The sequence below is a fragment of the Anguilla rostrata genome, chromosome 6 (assembly GCF_018555375.3).
Source record: "Anguilla rostrata isolate EN2019 chromosome 6, ASM1855537v3, whole genome shotgun sequence".
NCBI classification, from domain to species: domain Eukaryota; kingdom Metazoa; phylum Chordata; class Actinopteri; order Anguilliformes; family Anguillidae; genus Anguilla; species Anguilla rostrata.
The window spans coordinates 796,686-814,609 of record NC_057938.1 but is presented as its reverse complement, the minus strand read 5'-3'; the positions used below and the strand labels follow the sequence as shown (position 1 = coordinate 814,609).

General features: G+C 41.7%; 1 protein-coding gene across 2 annotated transcripts; it reads left to right on the top strand.

Annotated features, from left to right (window-relative positions):
* Positions 1 to 1,522: 1,522 nt before the first annotated feature.
* On the top strand, positions 1,523 to 17,728 carry LOC135257797 (NLR family CARD domain-containing protein 3-like). Of its 2 annotated transcripts, XM_064340925.1 has the most exons (11): positions 1,523 to 1,953; positions 4,737 to 4,883; positions 5,099 to 5,209; positions 6,392 to 6,502; positions 7,651 to 7,761; positions 8,450 to 8,560; positions 9,136 to 9,246; positions 9,926 to 9,995; positions 11,343 to 11,415; positions 11,707 to 13,531; positions 16,808 to 17,728. In XM_064340925.1, the coding sequence occupies exons 2-11, from the start codon at positions 4,825 to 4,827 to the stop codon at positions 17,238 to 17,240; spliced, it is 3,015 nt and encodes a 1,004-aa protein (XP_064196995.1). In that variant the 5' UTR covers positions 1,523 to 1,953; positions 4,737 to 4,824; the 3' UTR covers positions 17,241 to 17,728. The 2 variants fall into 2 exon arrangements, with proteins under 2 accessions (XP_064196995.1, XP_064196996.1); XM_064340926.1 differs by lacking the exon at positions 5,099 to 5,209 and having other exon boundaries at positions 1,526 to 1,953.
* Positions 17,729 to 17,924: the final 196 nt, after the last annotated feature.

Genomic DNA, 17,924 nt, shown 5'->3' with positions numbered 1-17,924 from the left:
TATCTGTGAAAAATACACATATATCAATAACAAATGCAATTTTGACTATGACTTTTGATGCACGTTGCAGCTTAAATGTCGTACTGCTTTGGAGCTGCATGGAGTGTGTTCACTTGCTTTAGACCAGGAGGCGCTGCATACGGTCAGCTGTACGACCACCCACTGTAAACATGACAGGTCATCATCATTGGTAAATATCAAAAATGCCCTTCACTGAACAAAAAGTGCCTGGGCCAATCAAAAACATTCACTCGAACGTGAAATAATTTTTTTTTTTTTTTTTTTTTAACATGGCAGTTGGATTATGTCATTAATACTCCTGGGATATCATCGCCCTTCAACTGGAATGCATGCTGGCATGCTCCCCACCAAACACACACATCGTTGTTGTTGTTGTTCCATTTGGGGGAGCTTGGGTTGTAATGCTGTTGTGGTTATATGCCATTTAGCTGAGGTTAGCGCTTTTGTGGTTATATGCCAGTTAGCTGCTGTTAGCACTGTTGTGGTTATTTTCCAGGTATATCAGGGAGAAACTTAGAGTGCTCAGACATGCTTTAATAATAACACCAGGGAGAATCTAAAGACCGTATATAAAACATCTCAGTACAACTACATTACCAAAAGTATGTGGACACTCAAACATCACACCCATATGTGCTCGTTGAACATCACAGTCAAAACCCTGCGTATTAATATGGAGTTGCCCCTCCACCCCCTTTGCTGCTGTAACAGCCTCCACTCTTCTGGGAAGGCTTTCCACTGGATTTAGGAACATGGCTGCAGGGATTCGCATCCATTCAGCCACAAGAGCATTCGTGAGGTCTGGCACTGATACTCCTCTTTCACCAAACTTTACAGGTGGCACTATACATTTCGACCATCGGACTGCCAGATAGTGACACGTGATTCATCACTCCGTGTTTCCACTGCTCCAGAGTCCAATGGTGGTGTGCTGTACAAGGCTGCAGCTGAGGCTTGGTGTTGCACACGGTGATCTTAGGCTTGTGTGGAAACCCATTTAGTGACGGTTCATGTGCTGACGTTACTTCCACAGGCAGTCTGGAACTCGGTAGCGAGTGTTGCAACCCAGGACAGATGATTTTAACGCACTTCAGCACTCGGTAGTTCCGCTCTGTGTGCTTGTGTGGCCTATTGCTTCACGGCTGAGCTGTTGCTCCTTTTAGACGTTTCCACTTCACAAAAACAGCACTTACAGTTGACTGGGGCAGCTCTAGCAGGGCACAAATTTGACACACTGACTGGTATCCTATGACAGTGCCACGTTCAAAGTCACTGAGCACTTCATTCTATTCTCAGTGTGTGTCTATGGGGAGTGGCTGTATGCTTGATTCTGTGCACTTGCCAGCAATGGGTGCGGCTGAAGTAGCCAAACCCAGTAATTAGAAACGGTGTTTGCCCACATACCTTTGGCGATGTAGTGTATCTTTAATTTTCGGTTTTAGGCGCCCTGCGTTATTCTGGCACTCTTATCCTTACGCAGCTTCTTTATTTTCCTTCTGCGATTTCAGGACTTATTTATTTATTGTACATTTTTACGGACATTCGTTTCACTTAAAAAGGGCTTGTGGGTTTAGCCAGCAGATAGTTGGCCTATACTGATATATCACAAAAATATAATTATGCTATTTTGGATTGGGGTACCTAAAGTCCCGATGCCTAAATAATTCGCAAGTTGTTGAATATACGTATAAGTTAATTTAAAAGATATCTATATGCATGGAATGTTTGTTTCGTCTGAATAACTAATTAAATAGGCGTACGATAAATGACACCGCCAAGAAAAATAACAAGGCTTACTTCAGCCAAGTAAACAAGTAAAAAAACAAAAAGTGCATAACGAAACTGAAAGTGTTCAAGGGCGTACGCAATTTTACAGGCGGAGGGGAACGAAGAGGGACTAAAAGAAGGAATAAAACCGAATAAAAGAACGGAGTAAGTAGCCTGTTGTGGGGTGGGATGGAGGGGATAGAAGCTAAAGGTGAAAGGGTGTGGGGACGAGTGGGAATATGCAGCTATAATCGCCGCAGCGCGCTTAATTTAGTAAAACAAAACTGACAAAGTGCGCGGTGAAATAGACTCCAGATTTCCCATCTGGGATTAAAACAAAAATTAAGGTTTTACGTCAAATAAACGATTAATTGGTATATTTTTGACATTTTAATGACATTCTTTCCTTTGGATATGATGTAGCTATTTACAGTCCAGCTCGAACTAGTTTCAAATTACTCCGATTTCGAAGCATTTCAGTCCTAACTATCCACACACACGGACTTCCGTAGGCTATGCTTCGCACTGTGGCTTTCTCATGGAATCCTGTTGAATTCGTATTATTAATAACATTAAATTTAGCGAATACTTAGCAGCAAGAATTTAACTGAATTGCGGCTAACTGCATTAAGACTTCGCAGGTAGTTTCTTACGAGTCTGTGCATAGCATGTTTGTTAAATGTGATGTACGGAGGATTGTTTTCGAAATGCGTAGTACTTGGGTACTTAAGTTAATGCTGCAAAATTTTCTGTATTTTCTGTATATGTAATTGTAGCTAGCCAGAGTGAATTCAGGTATTATGCGATATCGGGTAATATTGGATACTTCAAATAAGTTTTGTTTATTTTTTGGTGTGAACAATGGCCGCTGGGCCCTTGCGGAGAAACTTTATACTGCAGTTCTTCATGCGTCACACGGTCACACCCGGAGGGGTGAGCATCAAACAGGAAACTCCCAAACAGAGCACGTGGTACATATTAAGGTTATAAAATTATTCAATGAAACCAAGTATTATTATATAACATGAATGTGATGTGCTGTTGCAACAAAATGAATCAGTTGTCCATTTTATGTGAAGTTTTATTTTTGAGTCATTTTTAAGTTGTTCTATATCCCCTAACATAGTTGGAGAATATGGAACAGCATGATTTCAGATAATACAGGACACCATTTTGATTCTGTGTTTTTAAATTTCTTCTTTCAAGCTACGTTTTGTGAACTGCTTTGTCAGCATTGTTTTCAGAATGGTGCTATATAAATAAAATTATTATTGTTATTATTATTATTATTATTTATTATTATTGCTTTTTAAGCCTTTTACAATGGAAGCTATCCAGCTTATATTAGGGAACCTTGTGCTTATTACACCTACTCCACCCCAACTACACCTGTCAGATTTTTTGGCCTTGCACCCTTCCTGAAGTGAGTGTTCCTGTTGGCTGCAGAAAAGTTATTAAAGTTCACGTAATGTTTATGACATCATTTACTGTGACACAATAAAAGTGGACATTTTTAAAGCTTATTAGATTTCTTCAGCTTTAGATATGACTGTGTTTAAAAAAATAAATAAACACATGTGTTCTAATGTAGGTTATTATGAATGGCTTGAATTTATTTTTGATCTTAGGCCAAAAAAGGCCTGCTTGGTACAAGGCAACAAGCCAAATTTGGACATACAAAAGTGCGGAAAATTAGTTTAAACTATCACTGTTTGTTGTAAAAATTGAAGACGAAATTAAGGCGAATATTTAAAGTCACACAGTGTAGGCCTGTGAGAAATAATATCAAAGTTTGGTTTGAATTGTCATTTAGACCTACTGTATGAAAAGTGTCCCATATTACCGAATGTCATTGAAAAAATCTGGTTTAGACTCAGTGTACACAAAAGGGTATACCGTGTCTCCATGGAAAATGTAATCAGTATTTTTCCTTCTTAGATAGTTAGGAAGCATCTTGAGGATTTCAGAAATGTATAATGTGTTGGACTATAGGCTAATTTATGTTGGTTGTGACTGGTTGTTAAAGACGAATTGGGAAAAGTGTCCCATAATTCTTGAATTCACCCTGCATAAATGTATACAACAACAAACTTGAATCTCAGGCACTGACTGGCTAATAATTAGCTACCTGGATAATAATACAGAAACTAGCTTTGGGTGTTGAGTGAAAGATGCACAGAACAGAGCCTCATACAAACTGTTAAATACAGCGTTGGATCTTTAAAGTTATGGTGCTGTTTTGCTCCTACTGGTCCTGGGACCCTTGTTAAAAACAGCATCACGAACTCTACATAAATACCAGGACATTTTATCCAAAAATCTGGCTACCTCTGCCAGCAGACAGAGCTGAAATTGGATCTTCCAGCAAGATCTTCCCAGACAATAACCCCAAGCACACATTACAGTTCACAAATAGATGCCTAAGTGACCACAAAACAACATTTTGCTGTGTCTGCTGTCTCTACACTTAAACTCCATTGAAAATCTGTGGTTTGAACTGAACAGGACAGTCCATAAGCACAGAACAAAGGATATTAAGGACATGGAAAGATTCTGGATGGAGGAAGGGTGTAAGATTAGAAAGGAGAGGGTGAACAAAGTACTGAATAGAGGGGTGCCAATAATTGTGATGCCCAATTTCTGGAAATAAATGTGAATGTATAATCTGTGTCATTTTGGTTGATTCAATTGAATGATTAATAAAATATGTTCTGCTTGTTGGACAATCAATGTATATCTGAGCACTGGCATCATTTAAGCTAAATAATAAAGTCATTCATCGTTATCAAGGGTGTGAAAACTTTGGATGGGTCTGTATTGTACATGTTTGGAGTGTATTTAAATTACAGACTTCTTCCAGTCGACAGTAAAGTATAGAGTGTGTGTGTGTCACTGTGTGTATTAGTGTGTCTGTGTGTTCAACTTGTTCTCATTTTGTGTGTTTACAGGTCAGCTAGTTTGGATTGAAACCCACTTGTGGTCAAAACTGGTCTCAAGTGTTCCAGTCTCCTGGAGGTAGGGGGTGCTGTTTCTAAAATGAGTCTCTCAGGGGAGCCAGAGGCCAAAAGAAGAACCCTCAGCACTGAGAGAAACAGGTATAAATGCATGAAAAAGGTATTTAATGTGCTGTGAGTTAGAGCTGCAGTAAGAGGACGAGTTTAACTGGAAGCTCAGTCTCCATGTGCTGTGAGTTAGAGCTGCAGTAAGAGGACGAGTTTAACTGGAAGCTTTGTCTCCATGTGGTGTGAGTTAGAGCTGCAGTAAGAGGATGAGTTTAACTGGAAGCTCTGTCTCCATGTTTTATTCACAGGGTCCAGGTAGAAAGAGATGGGTCACCTGTACCTAGCTGTCTTTCGATGAAGAGAGATCATTCATTTGAACGTCGAATCAACTTTAGAGGAGGGTTTACAGGTGATCAAAGGTAATTATAAATGTTCAAACTTACACTACTGTTTAATTATACTTCAATGTCACTGGCATCTTTCAGGTGTAGGTGGATATATTAGTCATATTCAGAGTGCGTGAGTTGGAACTGCAGTAAGAGGATGAGTTTAACTGGAAGTTCTGTCTCCATTTGTGAGTTAGAGCTGCAGTAAGAGGATGAGTTTAACTGGAAGCTCTGTCTCCATGTGCTGGAGTTAGAGCTGCAGTAGAGGATGAGTTTAACTGGATCTGTCTACATATTTGTTGACCTAAGGGTGAGTTAAAAGAGCGTGTCCCTGACGCTGTATTGTCATTGAAGAGATGATCTTAACTGGATTTCAGTCACATATTTGGAGTTCACAGGGATCAAGTAATTAACAGGTGTAATTTGTCATTTTATTATGACTTCATCAGTCACTGGGCACGTTTCAAGGTGTATGGATATATTTTGTCAATCAGATATTATGAAGTTAACTCTAAGGATGACTTTACTGGAAGTTTGGTCTCAGTCTGTTTAGTTAGAGCTGCAGTAAGAGGTGTAGAATTTAACTGGAAGTTCTGTCTCCATGTGCTGTGAGTTAGAGCTGCAGTAAGAGGACGAGTTTAACTGGAAGCTCATGTCTCCATGTGCTGTGAGTTAGAGCTGCAGTAAGAGGACGAGTTTACTGAAGTCCATTGTTGATTGAGCTGAAAGACATTACTGGAGTGTCTCCATGTGGTGTGAGTTAGAGCTGCAGTAAGAGGATGAGTTTAACTGGAAGCTCTGTCTCCATGTTTTATTCACAGGGTCCAGGTAGAAAGAGATGGGTCACCTGTACCTAGCTGTCTTTCGATGAAGAGAGATCATTCATTTGAACGTCGAATCAACTTTAGAGGACGGTTTACAGGTGATCAAAGGTAATTATAAATGTTCAAACTTACACTACTGTTTAATTATACTTCAATGTCACTGGCATCTTTCAGGTGTAGGTGGATATATTACGTCATATTCAGATGTGCTGTGAGTTGGAGCTGCAGTAAGAGGATGAGTTTAACTGGAAGTTCTGTCCCATTATGTTGAGTTAGAGCTGCAGTAAGAGGATGAGTTTAACTGGAAGCTCTGTCTCCATGTGCTGTGAGTTAGAGCTGCAGTAAGAGGATGAGTTTAACTGGATGTTCTGTCTACATATTTTGTTCACAGGGTGCACGTAGAAAGAGCAGGGTCACCTGGACCCAGCTGTCTGTCTATGAAGAGTGATCATTCAATGGATCTTCCAGTCAAGTTCAGGGGAGAGTTCACAGGTGATCAAAGGTAATTAAACAGGTTAATTTTGCCACAACGTTTTAATTATACTTCAATGTCACTGGCACCTTTCAGGTGTATGTGGATATATTTTGTCATATTCAGATATGCAGTGAGTTAGAGCTGCAGTAAGAGGATGAGTTTAACTGGAAGTTCTGTCTCCATGTGCTGTGAGTTAGAGCTGCAGTAAGAGGATGAGTTTAACTGGAAGTTCTGTCTCCATGTGCTGTGAGTTAGAGCTGCAGTAAGAGGATGAGTTTAACTGGAAGCTCTGTCTCCATGTGCTGTGAGTTAGAGCTGCAGTAAGAGGATGAGTTTAACTGGAAGCTCTGTCTCCATGTGCTGTGAGTTAGAGCTGCAGTAAAAGGATGAGTTTAACTGGAAGGTCTGTCTCCATGTGCTGTGATTTAGAGCTGCAGTAAGAGGATGAGTTTAACTGGAAGCTCTGTCTCCATGTGCTGTGAGTTAGAGCTGCAGTAAGAGGATGAGTTTAACTGGAAGCTCTGTCTCCATGTGCTGTGAGTTAGAGCTGCAGTAAGAGGATGAGTTTAACTGGAAGTTCTGTCCCATTATGTTGAGTTAGAGCTGCAGTAAGAGGATGAGTTTAACTGGAAGCTCTGTCTCCATGTGCTGTGAGTTAGAGCTGCAGTAAGAGGATGAGTTTAACTGGAAGCTCTGTCTCCATGTGCTGTGAGTTAGAACTGCAGTAAGAGGATGAGTTTAACTGGAAGCTCTGTCTCCATGTGCTGTGAGTTAGAGCTGCAGTAAGAGGATGAGTTTAACTGGAAGTTCTGTCCCATTATGTTGAGTTAGAGCTGCAGTAAGAGGATGAGTTAACTGGAAGCTCTGTCTCCATGTGCTGTGAGTTAGAGCTGCAGTAAGAGGATGAGTTTAACTGGAAGCTCTGTCTCCATGTGCTGTGAGTTAGAACTGCAGTAAGAGGATGAGTTTAACTGGAAGCTCTGTCTCCATGTGCTGTGAGTTAGAGCTGCAGTAAGAGGATGAGTTTAACTGGAAGTTCTGTCCCATTATGTTGAGTTAGAGCTGCAGTAAGAGGATGAGTTTAACTGGAAGCTCTGTCTCCATGTGCTGTGAGTTAGAGCTGCAGTAAGAGGATGAGTTTAACTGGATGTTCTGTCTACATATTTTGTTCACAGGGTGCACGTAGAAAGAGCAGGGTCACCTGGACCCAGGTATCTGTCTATGAAGAGTGATCATTCAATGGATCTTCCAGTCAAGTTGAGGGGAGAGTTCACAGGTGATCAAAGGTAATTAAACAGGTTCATTTTGACACAACTTTTTAATTATACTTCAATGTCACTGGCACCTTTCAGGTGTATGTGGATATATTTTGTCATATTCAGATGTGCAGTGAGTTAGAGCTGCAGTAAGAGGATGAGTTTAACTGGAAGCTCTGTCTCCATGTGCTGTGAGTTAGAGCTGCAGTAAGAGGATGAGTTTAACTGGAAGCTCTGTCTCCATGTGCTGTGAGTTAGAGCTGCAGTAAGAGGATGAGTTTAACTGGAAGCTCTGTCTCCATGTGCTGTGAGTTAGAGCTGCAGTAAGAGGATGAGTTAACTGGAAGCTCTGTCTCCATGTGCTGTGAGTTAGAGCTGCAGTAAAAGGATGAGTTTAACTGGAAGCTCTGTCTCCATGTGCTGTGAGTTAGAGCTGCAGTAAGAGGATGAGTTTAACTGGAAGCTCTGTCTCCATGTGCTGTGAGTTAGAGCTGCAGTAAGAGGATGAGTTTAACTGGAAGCTCTGTCTCCATGTGCTGAGAGTTAGAGCTGCAGTTAGAGGATGAGTTTAACTGAAAAATCTGTCCCATTATGTTGAGTTTGAGCTGCAGTAAGAGGATGAGTTTAACTGGAAGCTCTGTCTCCATGTGCTGTGAGTTAGAGCTGCAGTAAGAGGATGAGTTTAACTGGAAGCTCTGTCTATATATTTTGTTCACAGGGTGCACCCAAAAAGAGCAGGGTCACCTGTACCCAGCTGTCTGTCTGTGAAGAGTGATCATTCAATGGATCTTCCAGTCAAGTTGAGGGGAGAGTTCACAGGTGATCAGAGGTAATTAAACAGGTTCATTTTGACAAAACTTTTTAATTATACTTCAATGTCACTGGCACCTTTCAGGTGTATGTGGATATATTTTGTCATATTCAGGTGTGCAGTGAGTTAGAGCTGCAGTAAGAGGATGAGTTTAACTGGAAGCTCTGTCTCCATGTGCTGTGAGTTAGAGCTGCAGTAAGAGGATGAGTTTAACTGGAAGTTCTGTCTCCATGTGCTGTGAGTTAGAGCTGCAGTAAGAGGATGAGTTTAACTGGAAGCTCTGTCTCCATGTGCTGTGAGTTAGAGCTGCAGTAAGAGGATGAGTTTATCTGGAAGCTCTGTCTCCATGTGCTGTGAGTTAGAGCTGCAGTAAGAGGATGAGTTTAACTGGAAGCTCTGTCTCCATGTGCTGTGAGTTAGAGCTGCAGTAAGAGGATGAGTTTAACTGGAAGCTCTGTCTCCATGTGCTGTGAGTTAGAGCTGCAGTAAGAGGATGAGTTTAACTGGAAGCTCTGTCTCCATGTGCTGTGAGTTAGAGCTGCAGTAAGAGGATGAGTTTAACTGGAAGTTCTGTCTACATATTTTGTTCACAGGGTGCACCCAAAAAGAGCAGGGTCACCTGTACCCAGCTGTCTGTCTGTGAAGAGTGATCATTCAATGGATCTTCCAGTCAAGTTGAGGGGAGAGTTCACAGGTGATCAAAGGTAATTAAACAGGTTCATTTTGACACAACTTTTTAATTATACTTCAATGTCACTGGCACCTTTCAGGTGTATGTGGATATATTTTGTCATATTCAGATGTGCAGTGAGTTAGAGCTGCAGTAAGAGGATGAGTTTAACTGGAAGCTCTGTCTCCATGTGCTGTGAGTTAGAGCTGCAGTAAGAGGATGAGTTTAACTGGAAGTTCTGTCTCCATGTGCTGTGAGTTAGAGCTGCAGTAAGAGGATGAGTTTAACTGGAAGCTCTGTCTCCATGTGCTGTGAGTTAGAGCTGCAGTAAGAGGATGAGTTTAACTGGAAGCTCTGTCTCCATGTGCTGTGAGTTAGAGCTGCAGTAAGAGGATGAGTTTAACTGGAAGGTCTGTCTCCATGTGCTGTGAGTTAGAGCTGCAGTAAGAGGATGAGTTTAACTGGAAGCTCTGTCTCCATGTGCTGTGAGTTTGAGCTGCACTAAGAGGATGAGTTTAACTGGAAGCTCTGTCTCCATGTGCTGTGAGTTAGAGCTGCAGTAAGAGGATGAGTTTAACTGGAAGCTCTGTCTCCATGTGCTGTGAGTTAGAGCTGCAGTATGAGGATGCATTTCACTGGAAGCTCTGTCTCCATGTGCTGTGAGTTAAATCTGCAGTAAGAGGATGAGTTTAACTGTCTGTTTTGGTTCACAGGGCACACCAGTCACTGGAGTCCTGGTGTTTAGAACAGATGTGTTCAAAAAAAGTATCTTCCCCAAAACAGGTGTGAGATCTGCTTTTTAAAATTGTTTTTAAGAGTGAAATATTACTCGTAACCATGCACAGTTTAACATCACATAAACATAACACATTTCTAACATGCTTTAAAACATTTTTTTTTTGGTTTATTTGGGACCAAGAGGTGTACAAAATTCCCTACATTTTAAAATTGTAAATATTTGGGGAGAAGGGAATCCTGTTTGGAAACAGGAAGTGAAGCTTGTTGCTGTGCAAAGGATGCATTAGTGCTAATGCTAACATGCTAAATTCAGCCCCTCAAAACACACAACTTAACATCTAATCATGCTCTGGAGTGCTGCCTGGTCCCCACTCACAGGAAGTCCAGTTTCCATCTGCAGGTCCCACACACAGCAGGAGAGGAAGTCCTAACAGAGACTTTTAAACAAGAAGCACTCAGCTCACAGTTAGCATTTACTAAATGTGTTACGCAGAGCAACTGCATTATTCTACTGAACTGCAGGATTAATCACACATAGTGTCTCTACAAAGCCATCAATCAGGAACAAAGACTGCCATTAAAATCTGAGCGTTTAGCACTGCTGCATGTTTGGTGTCTGAAAGTATCTGTCCCTGTCCTGACTGTCAAAAACAAGAGACACACGAGGCAAGGACTGCCTTTATTTGAGCTTTTATTTCAGTGGTGGTGATACAGCACACCTCTTCATGAGTTTCACACTGATACAGCACACCTCTTCATGAGTTTCACACTGATACAGCACACCTCTTCATGAGTTTCACACTGATACAGCACACCTCTTCATGAGTTTCACACTGATACAGCACACCTCTTCATGAGTTTATTTCACACTGATACAGCACACCTCTTCATGACTTTCACACTGATACAGCACAGCTCTTCATGACTTTCACACTGATACAGCACACCTCTTCATGAGTTTCACACTGATACAGCACACCTCTTCATGAGTTTCACTCAGATACAGCACATTTCTTCATGAGTTTCACACTGATACAGCACACCTCTTCATGAGTTTCACTCAGATACAGCACACCTCCTCATGTGTTTATTTCACACTGATACAGCACACCTCTTCATGAGTTTCACACTGATTCAGCACACCTCTTCATGAGTTTCACACTGATACAGCACACCTCTTCATGACTTTCACACTGATACAGCACACCTCTTCATGTGTTTATTTCACTCAGATACAGCACACCTCTTCATGAGTTTCACTCAGATACAGCACACCACTTCATGAGTTTCACACTGATACAGCACACCTCTTCATGAGTTTCACTCAGATACAGCACACCTCTTCATGAGTTTCACTCAGATACAGCACACTTCTTCCTATGTTTATTTCAGTCTCTACGGCGCACTCTGATGAAGCTGAAGAAGGATGAGTTGAAACTGTTTCAGAGCCATCACAATGAGAGAGGTGTGTAACACTGTGTGAGGTGTGTAACACAATGATAGAGGTGTGTAACACTGTGTGAGGTGTGTTACACACAATGAGAGATGTGTGTAACACACACTGAGAGGTGTGTAACATAGTATTTGGGGAATGTAACACTGTGATGTGTGTAAATACTCTGAAAATGGAATGCATTAATATTCCATTCACTTTTTCTTCTTAAAATCTGTAATATAAAGAATGAAAATGTTTATCTCATTGTAAACATGATTTATTCCTCATTTTTCCTCTCTTCAAATGAATCCATAAAAACAGCCCTGCAGGCACTGAAAACTGCTCTGAAGAAGAAGTTTGAATGCATATTTGAAGGTTCAGCAAAGCAGGGCCACCCAGCCCTCCTCAATGAGATCTATACAGAGCTCTACATCACAGAGGGGGGAAGTGAGGAGGTCAATAATGAACATGAGATCAGACAGATTGAGACAGCATCCAAGAGACAAACCACACAGGAGACTGCAATCCTCTGCAATGACATCTTTAAGCCTTTACCTGGACAAGAGAAACCCATCAGAACAATGCTTACAAAGGGCATCGCTGGCATTGGGAAAACAGTCTCTGTGCAGAAGTTCATACTGGACTGGGCAGAAGGAAAAGCCAATCAGGACATTGATTTTGTCTTCACTCTTCCTTTCCGAGATCTGAATTTGAAGAAGGATAAAGCATTCAGTCTGATGCAACTTCTGCAGCACTACTTTCCACAATTGAAAGAGATCAAAAGTATTGAAGGTGTTGAAGTCAAAGTTTTGTTTATCTTTGATGGTCTGGATGAGTGTAGACTTCCTCTAGATTTCCAAAGCAATAAGATCTGCTGTGATATAACAGAGTCATCATCAGTGGATGTGCTGCTGACCAACCTCATTAAGGGGAATCTGCTTCCCTCTGCTCTCATCTGGATCACCTCCCGACCAGCAGCAGCCAATCAGATCCCTTCTGAGTGCGTCCACCAGGTGACAGAGGTACGAGGGTTCAATGACCCACAGAAGGAGGAGTACTTCAAGAAGAGAATCAGAGACCAGGACCAGGCCAGCAAAATTATCTCACACATAAAGTCATCCAGGAGTCTCTACATCATGTGTCACATACCAGTCTTCTGCTGGATTTCTGCTACTGTTCTGGAGACAATGTTGGGCAAAGTAGAGAGTGAAGGTCTGCCCAAAACTCTGACTGAAATGTACACACACTTCCTGCTCATTCAGACTAATGTGAAGAATGAGAAGTATCGTGGCACCAATGAGACAAAACCAAAGATGTCAGATAGAGAAATCATCTTGAAACTGGGGAAGCTGGCATTTCTACAGCTGGAAAAGGGAAATCTGATATTCTATGAAGAGGACCTGAGAGAGAGTGGCATTGATGTCAGTGAAGCTTCAGTGTACTCTGGGGTGTGCACAGAGATCTTTAAAGAGGAGTGTGGGTTGAATCAGGAGAAGGTCTACTGCTTTGTGCATCTGAGCATTCAAGAGTATCTGGCTGCCTTGTTTGTGTTTCTTTCATGTGTAAATGAGAACAGAAATGTACTCAGAGGAGTTGAGTCACCACATTGGGCATGCAGCAAGCTGCTGACTGAGTTAAACAGCAGTGCAATGGATCAGGCCTTAAAGAGTAAGAATGGACACCTGGACCTTTTCCTCCGATTCCTTCTCGGCCTCTCTCTGGACTCCGTTCAGATTCTCTTAGGAGGACTACTGACACAGAAAGCAAGCAGACTAGCTATAACATACCTACGGACACGGCCAGAAAGCAGATCACGGATGATTTCTGAAACCGTATCTCACATAAAGAAGAAGATCAGTGCGGAATCTTCACCAGAGAGGACCATCAATCTGTTCCACTGTCTCAATGAACTGAAGGACAACTCTCTAGTGGAGGAAATCCAGAATACCCTGAGATCAGGAAAACTTTCAGATATAAAGGTGGACCTAGGCCAGTGTTCAGCTCTGGCCTTTGTGTTACTGATGTCAGAGGAGATCCTGGATGAGTTTGACTTGAAGACCTACAACATTAACTTGAAGAACTACAGCTCATCAGCACCAGGTTATTGGAGACTGGTACCAGTAGTCAGGAACTGCAGGAAGGCCATGTGAGTATTATGTAATTAATAATGTAGATGATTGACAGCATATTTTCTGACTTTCTTTTTAAAAGAGTGTGATTTCTGAATCATTTTGACAGCTAGTGCGCTCATTTAATGTTCTGAATTCAAAACATTAGCAGCATCAAATTCAAGATCTCTTCCCTAACTGAATACTTTATTTGATTAAATTTGCCATCTGATTCTCAAGTGCTGCAGAGTTCAGTCCAGGACGTCTAATTCTCAGATCCGAAGTGCTGCAGTTTGAGCTTGTAGCACAGACATCGTCAGAGAATCATCAACCTTAAAATGCTCAATTTTACGTTTCACCACTGAATATTACAAATATTACAGTTTTTATGTATATATAGTATCTTAACTCTTTGCAGACTGAGCAGCTGTGACCTCATAGAGAAGTTCTGTGATACTGTGGCCCCTCGCTCTGTTCCCTTAACTAAATAGAATTAGTGCTTACAGCTCATTGAAATGTTCAAAGCTCTTTCTCTCAATTATTCTTCCTGGTCAATGTATAATTAGTGATTAGAAAATGATACAATGAAGTGAGTGCATTGTACCCCTTTTTATATTTTAGTACAATGCTAAAACAATGCTAAGTTTGATTTGAGAGAGTTACATTTTGTATTGAATGAAATGTTTGTGTTTAATTTTCTGTAACTAATCCTGTCCAGCACATGAAGGTCAGTGATGCTCTCTGAGCCTGGATCAGTCAGCACTGGGACCCCTCAGGTTGTGTTAGCCCCCCCGTTTCATTCACACCAGATAAAATGAGTGCACCAGCAGCCAACCTGGAAACTGTGTCATCAAGCTCTCTGGGCCTAATGCACAGGGGCAGTAGCCTAGTAGCATAGCATTCTGAAATAGGCAGGTTTGTGCAATGGTGTGACTCAAAGCATCTGCTTTTAAATGTGAAGAAGACAGAGGAGGTGGTGTTTGACTGTAGATCAGTGGGAGATCCCAGGCCTGTCTTCTGTACCCAAGCCATCACACAGGTCTGCTCGAATAAATATCTTGGGGTGCACATTGGTGACTCACTCATTTGGAGTCTCTGCTCTAGATTACTACTGCGAATGTGCTTTTTACTGGGGTTCATAGAGTTGAGCAAAAGTTTGTGTTTCTCTGTAACTGTGTAGTTTTAGAGAGCATAATCAGATGTGACATAGCAGCATGGTTTGGTAACCTGTCTGTACAAATGTCAGATTTCTTGTCAGATGCAGACTGCTATGTATATTATTGGGGCTATGCCTTGTGCGCATTACATGTTTTTAGCCAGGAGTTTGTAGTCGCAGACTAATTTTCAAGGTCTTAAGACAATCTCAACAAAAATCCCCAGTCTTTGCTTGATCGGTGCGTTCACCCGTGACCAACAGTCTCCTGATGTGACACGGTCAGAGACTCTCCCGATCCAGCCACAAGCCCGTCTGCAACTCTCGCGAAATATGTAACTGGAGTCATTTTATCTTAAGTCTTTAGGAATGGTTTGTGTAGTGTGTGATACACAAACACTCGTATTTCCGCGTGGAACAGTTTAGAATTGGCACTTAACTACCCAAAGTAGGCTAGAATATAAAACCCAGTTCTACACCAAGTAAACCATAGGTAGCAATGACCCGCAGGGGAATTTATTTACAGTAAAATTACTACTTGTATTTTGGAGAAGGGGGTTGAGCCAGCAGCTGTGTGTTGTAGCCTGTAGTTATCGGGTTATATAGTGGACATTGTGAATCAACTAGAGCTTTAATATAGTGATTCTTGTGTCTAAGGGTGCAAATTTGCGGCACGTGTTCTTGCAACAACACAGCACACCGAGATCTAGTTTATTATGATCATGAATCTTGTAGTGTGTAACCCCTGTGATTACCAGTCTTTTGGAAGTCGGGTAGTGTGAGCGTTTCTAGGGTGAAAATACCAGCGGTCTTTAGGATTTAAAAAAGTCGCGTAATGCCTTGTGTACACTACACGACTTTTAAAATCGTAACAACAGAGAACATGTCACACTTAACGACTGTCTTTCCTAAAAATCGCTGGTATTTTCATCATGGAAACGCTCACCCTACACAACTTACAAAGGACTGGTTATCACAGGAGGTCACACACTACAATCAACATTTGCCCTTAACTTGGACTAGTAAATGCACCTTTTCTTCACGGACTCAGTTTGATTAAGTTCTAGTTTTTCTGTACTTGCCAAACTGTTTATGCAGTTAAAACAATCCTTGCTTTTAATTGTAAGTTGAGAACAAATCTTTGAATCCCAGCCATGTGTTTGAAAGATGTGGGAATCCCGCTTTTTCCTTTTTTCAATGCATAGGCTAATTAATGATTATAAAATGGCAAGAGATAATGCTCTGTACCCCTTTTTAAATTTTTAGTTTGGGGTATCTTGAGAGCATAATGCATCTTTTCAATATTATGATTAAAATAATGCTACATTTTATTTGGGAGAGATAAGTTTGGTTATGAATGAAATGTTTGTGTTGCTAATTTGGGAGACTACATCAGGCAGTAAATGCACCATGTTACAAGGCCAGTAGTACCACCCTGGCCTCTGCTTTATTCTGGTGTCGCCTGATCCAAAATCTCCACCTTAAGCCATTTTTCCACCGCATGGTACTGGCTCAACTGGACTCTACTCGCTTTGGTACCAGGCACTTCGTTTTCCACTGCAGATAGTACCCCCATCAATGTAGCTGGTCGTCATAGCGACGCTGCATGAAACTGCCGTGACGCCATCTTCAACGTGACACACAGGAACAATAGAGGATATCGAAGGGATGGTGTTCTTGATTCTCGTATGGAAGGCCATTTGAGCAAATAACGAGACGTTAATGTCGTGTTAACAGGACATTAAAATGCGTGTTAACATAGAAAGAAAAAAAACAGGAGAGTTTGGGAAATTCTGATTCTCAGGGGCGACATAGCTCAGGAGGTAAGAGCAGTTGTCTGGCAGTTGGAGGGTTGCCGGTTCGATCCCCCATTAAAGTGACCTCTACCCAGTGCCTGTTCTTGAGTGCATTCTGAAGAAGACGGGCCATTTGGCTCAGAATTACATCTGCAGAACTGTCAGAGTTTAGTCCAGCAGGATGTCTAATTCTGAGGTCCAAAGTGCTGCAGTTGGAGTGTGTGGCACAGACATCTTCCTCAGAGCATCAGCAACCTTAAAATCCTCAATTCTACTCTTCATCACTCAATACTATCATTGCCACATTTCAGATATTACATGTTTTACGTGTACTAATATTATTAAACTATCTGAACTCTTTGCAGACTGAGCAGCTGTGACCTCACAGAGCAGTCTTGTGAAATTGTGGCCTCAGCTCTCCAGTCATCAAACGCACCCCTGAGAGATCTGGACCTCAGCTACAATAACCTGGGAGATTCAGGAGTGGAGCTGCTCTCTGCTGGACTGAAGAGTCCAAACTGTAAACTACAGAGACTGAACCTCGGCTACAATAACCTGGGAGATTCAGGAGTCAAGCTACTCTGTGCTGGACTGATGAAACCAAACTGTAAACTACAGAGACTGGACCTCAGCTACAATAACCTGGGAGATTCAGGAGTGGAGCTGCTCTCTGCTGGACTGAAGAGTCCAAACTGTAAACTACAGAGACTGGACCTCGGCTACAATAACCTGGGAGATTCAGGAGTCAAGCTGCTCTGTGCTGGACTGATGAATCCAAACTGTAAACTACTGGGGTGAGTAGTGCTGTGTACTGTGTGACCTTAACTAAAAAGAATTAGGCTAGTGCTTGTAGCTCATTGAAATGTTCAAAGATCTTTCTCTCTCAATTAATCTTCCTGGTCAGTGTATAATTTATGATTAGAAAACGATACAATGAAATGAGTGCTCTGTACCCCTTTTTATATTATAGTATAAATAATGCTAAACTAATGCTAAGTTTGATTTGAGAGAGATGCATTTTATATTGAATGAAATGTTTGTGTTTAATTTTCTGTAACTAATCCTGTCCAGTATATGAAGGTCAGTGATGCTCTCTGAGCCTGGATCAGTCAGCACTGGGACCCCTCAGGTTGTGTTAGCCCCCCCGTTTCATTCACACCAGATAAAATGAGTGCACCAGCAGCCAACCTGGGAACTGTGTCATCAAGCTCTCTTGGCCTAATGCACAGGGGCAGTAGCCTAGTAGCATAGCATTCTGAAATAGGCAGGTTTGTGCAATGGTGTGACTCAGAGCATCTGATTTTAAATGTGAAAAACACAGAATACAGAAATTAATGGGTTTATGGGCTGAGAGTCATTGTGGTTATTTCTGTAGGAAACCCTGAAAAGTGGCAAACTCTCGGTGCTGGATAGGTATGGGCATGCCGCCACGCCATGGCGTAACTTGGCGGGATGGCATACCTGCCATCCCAATGCAGATCA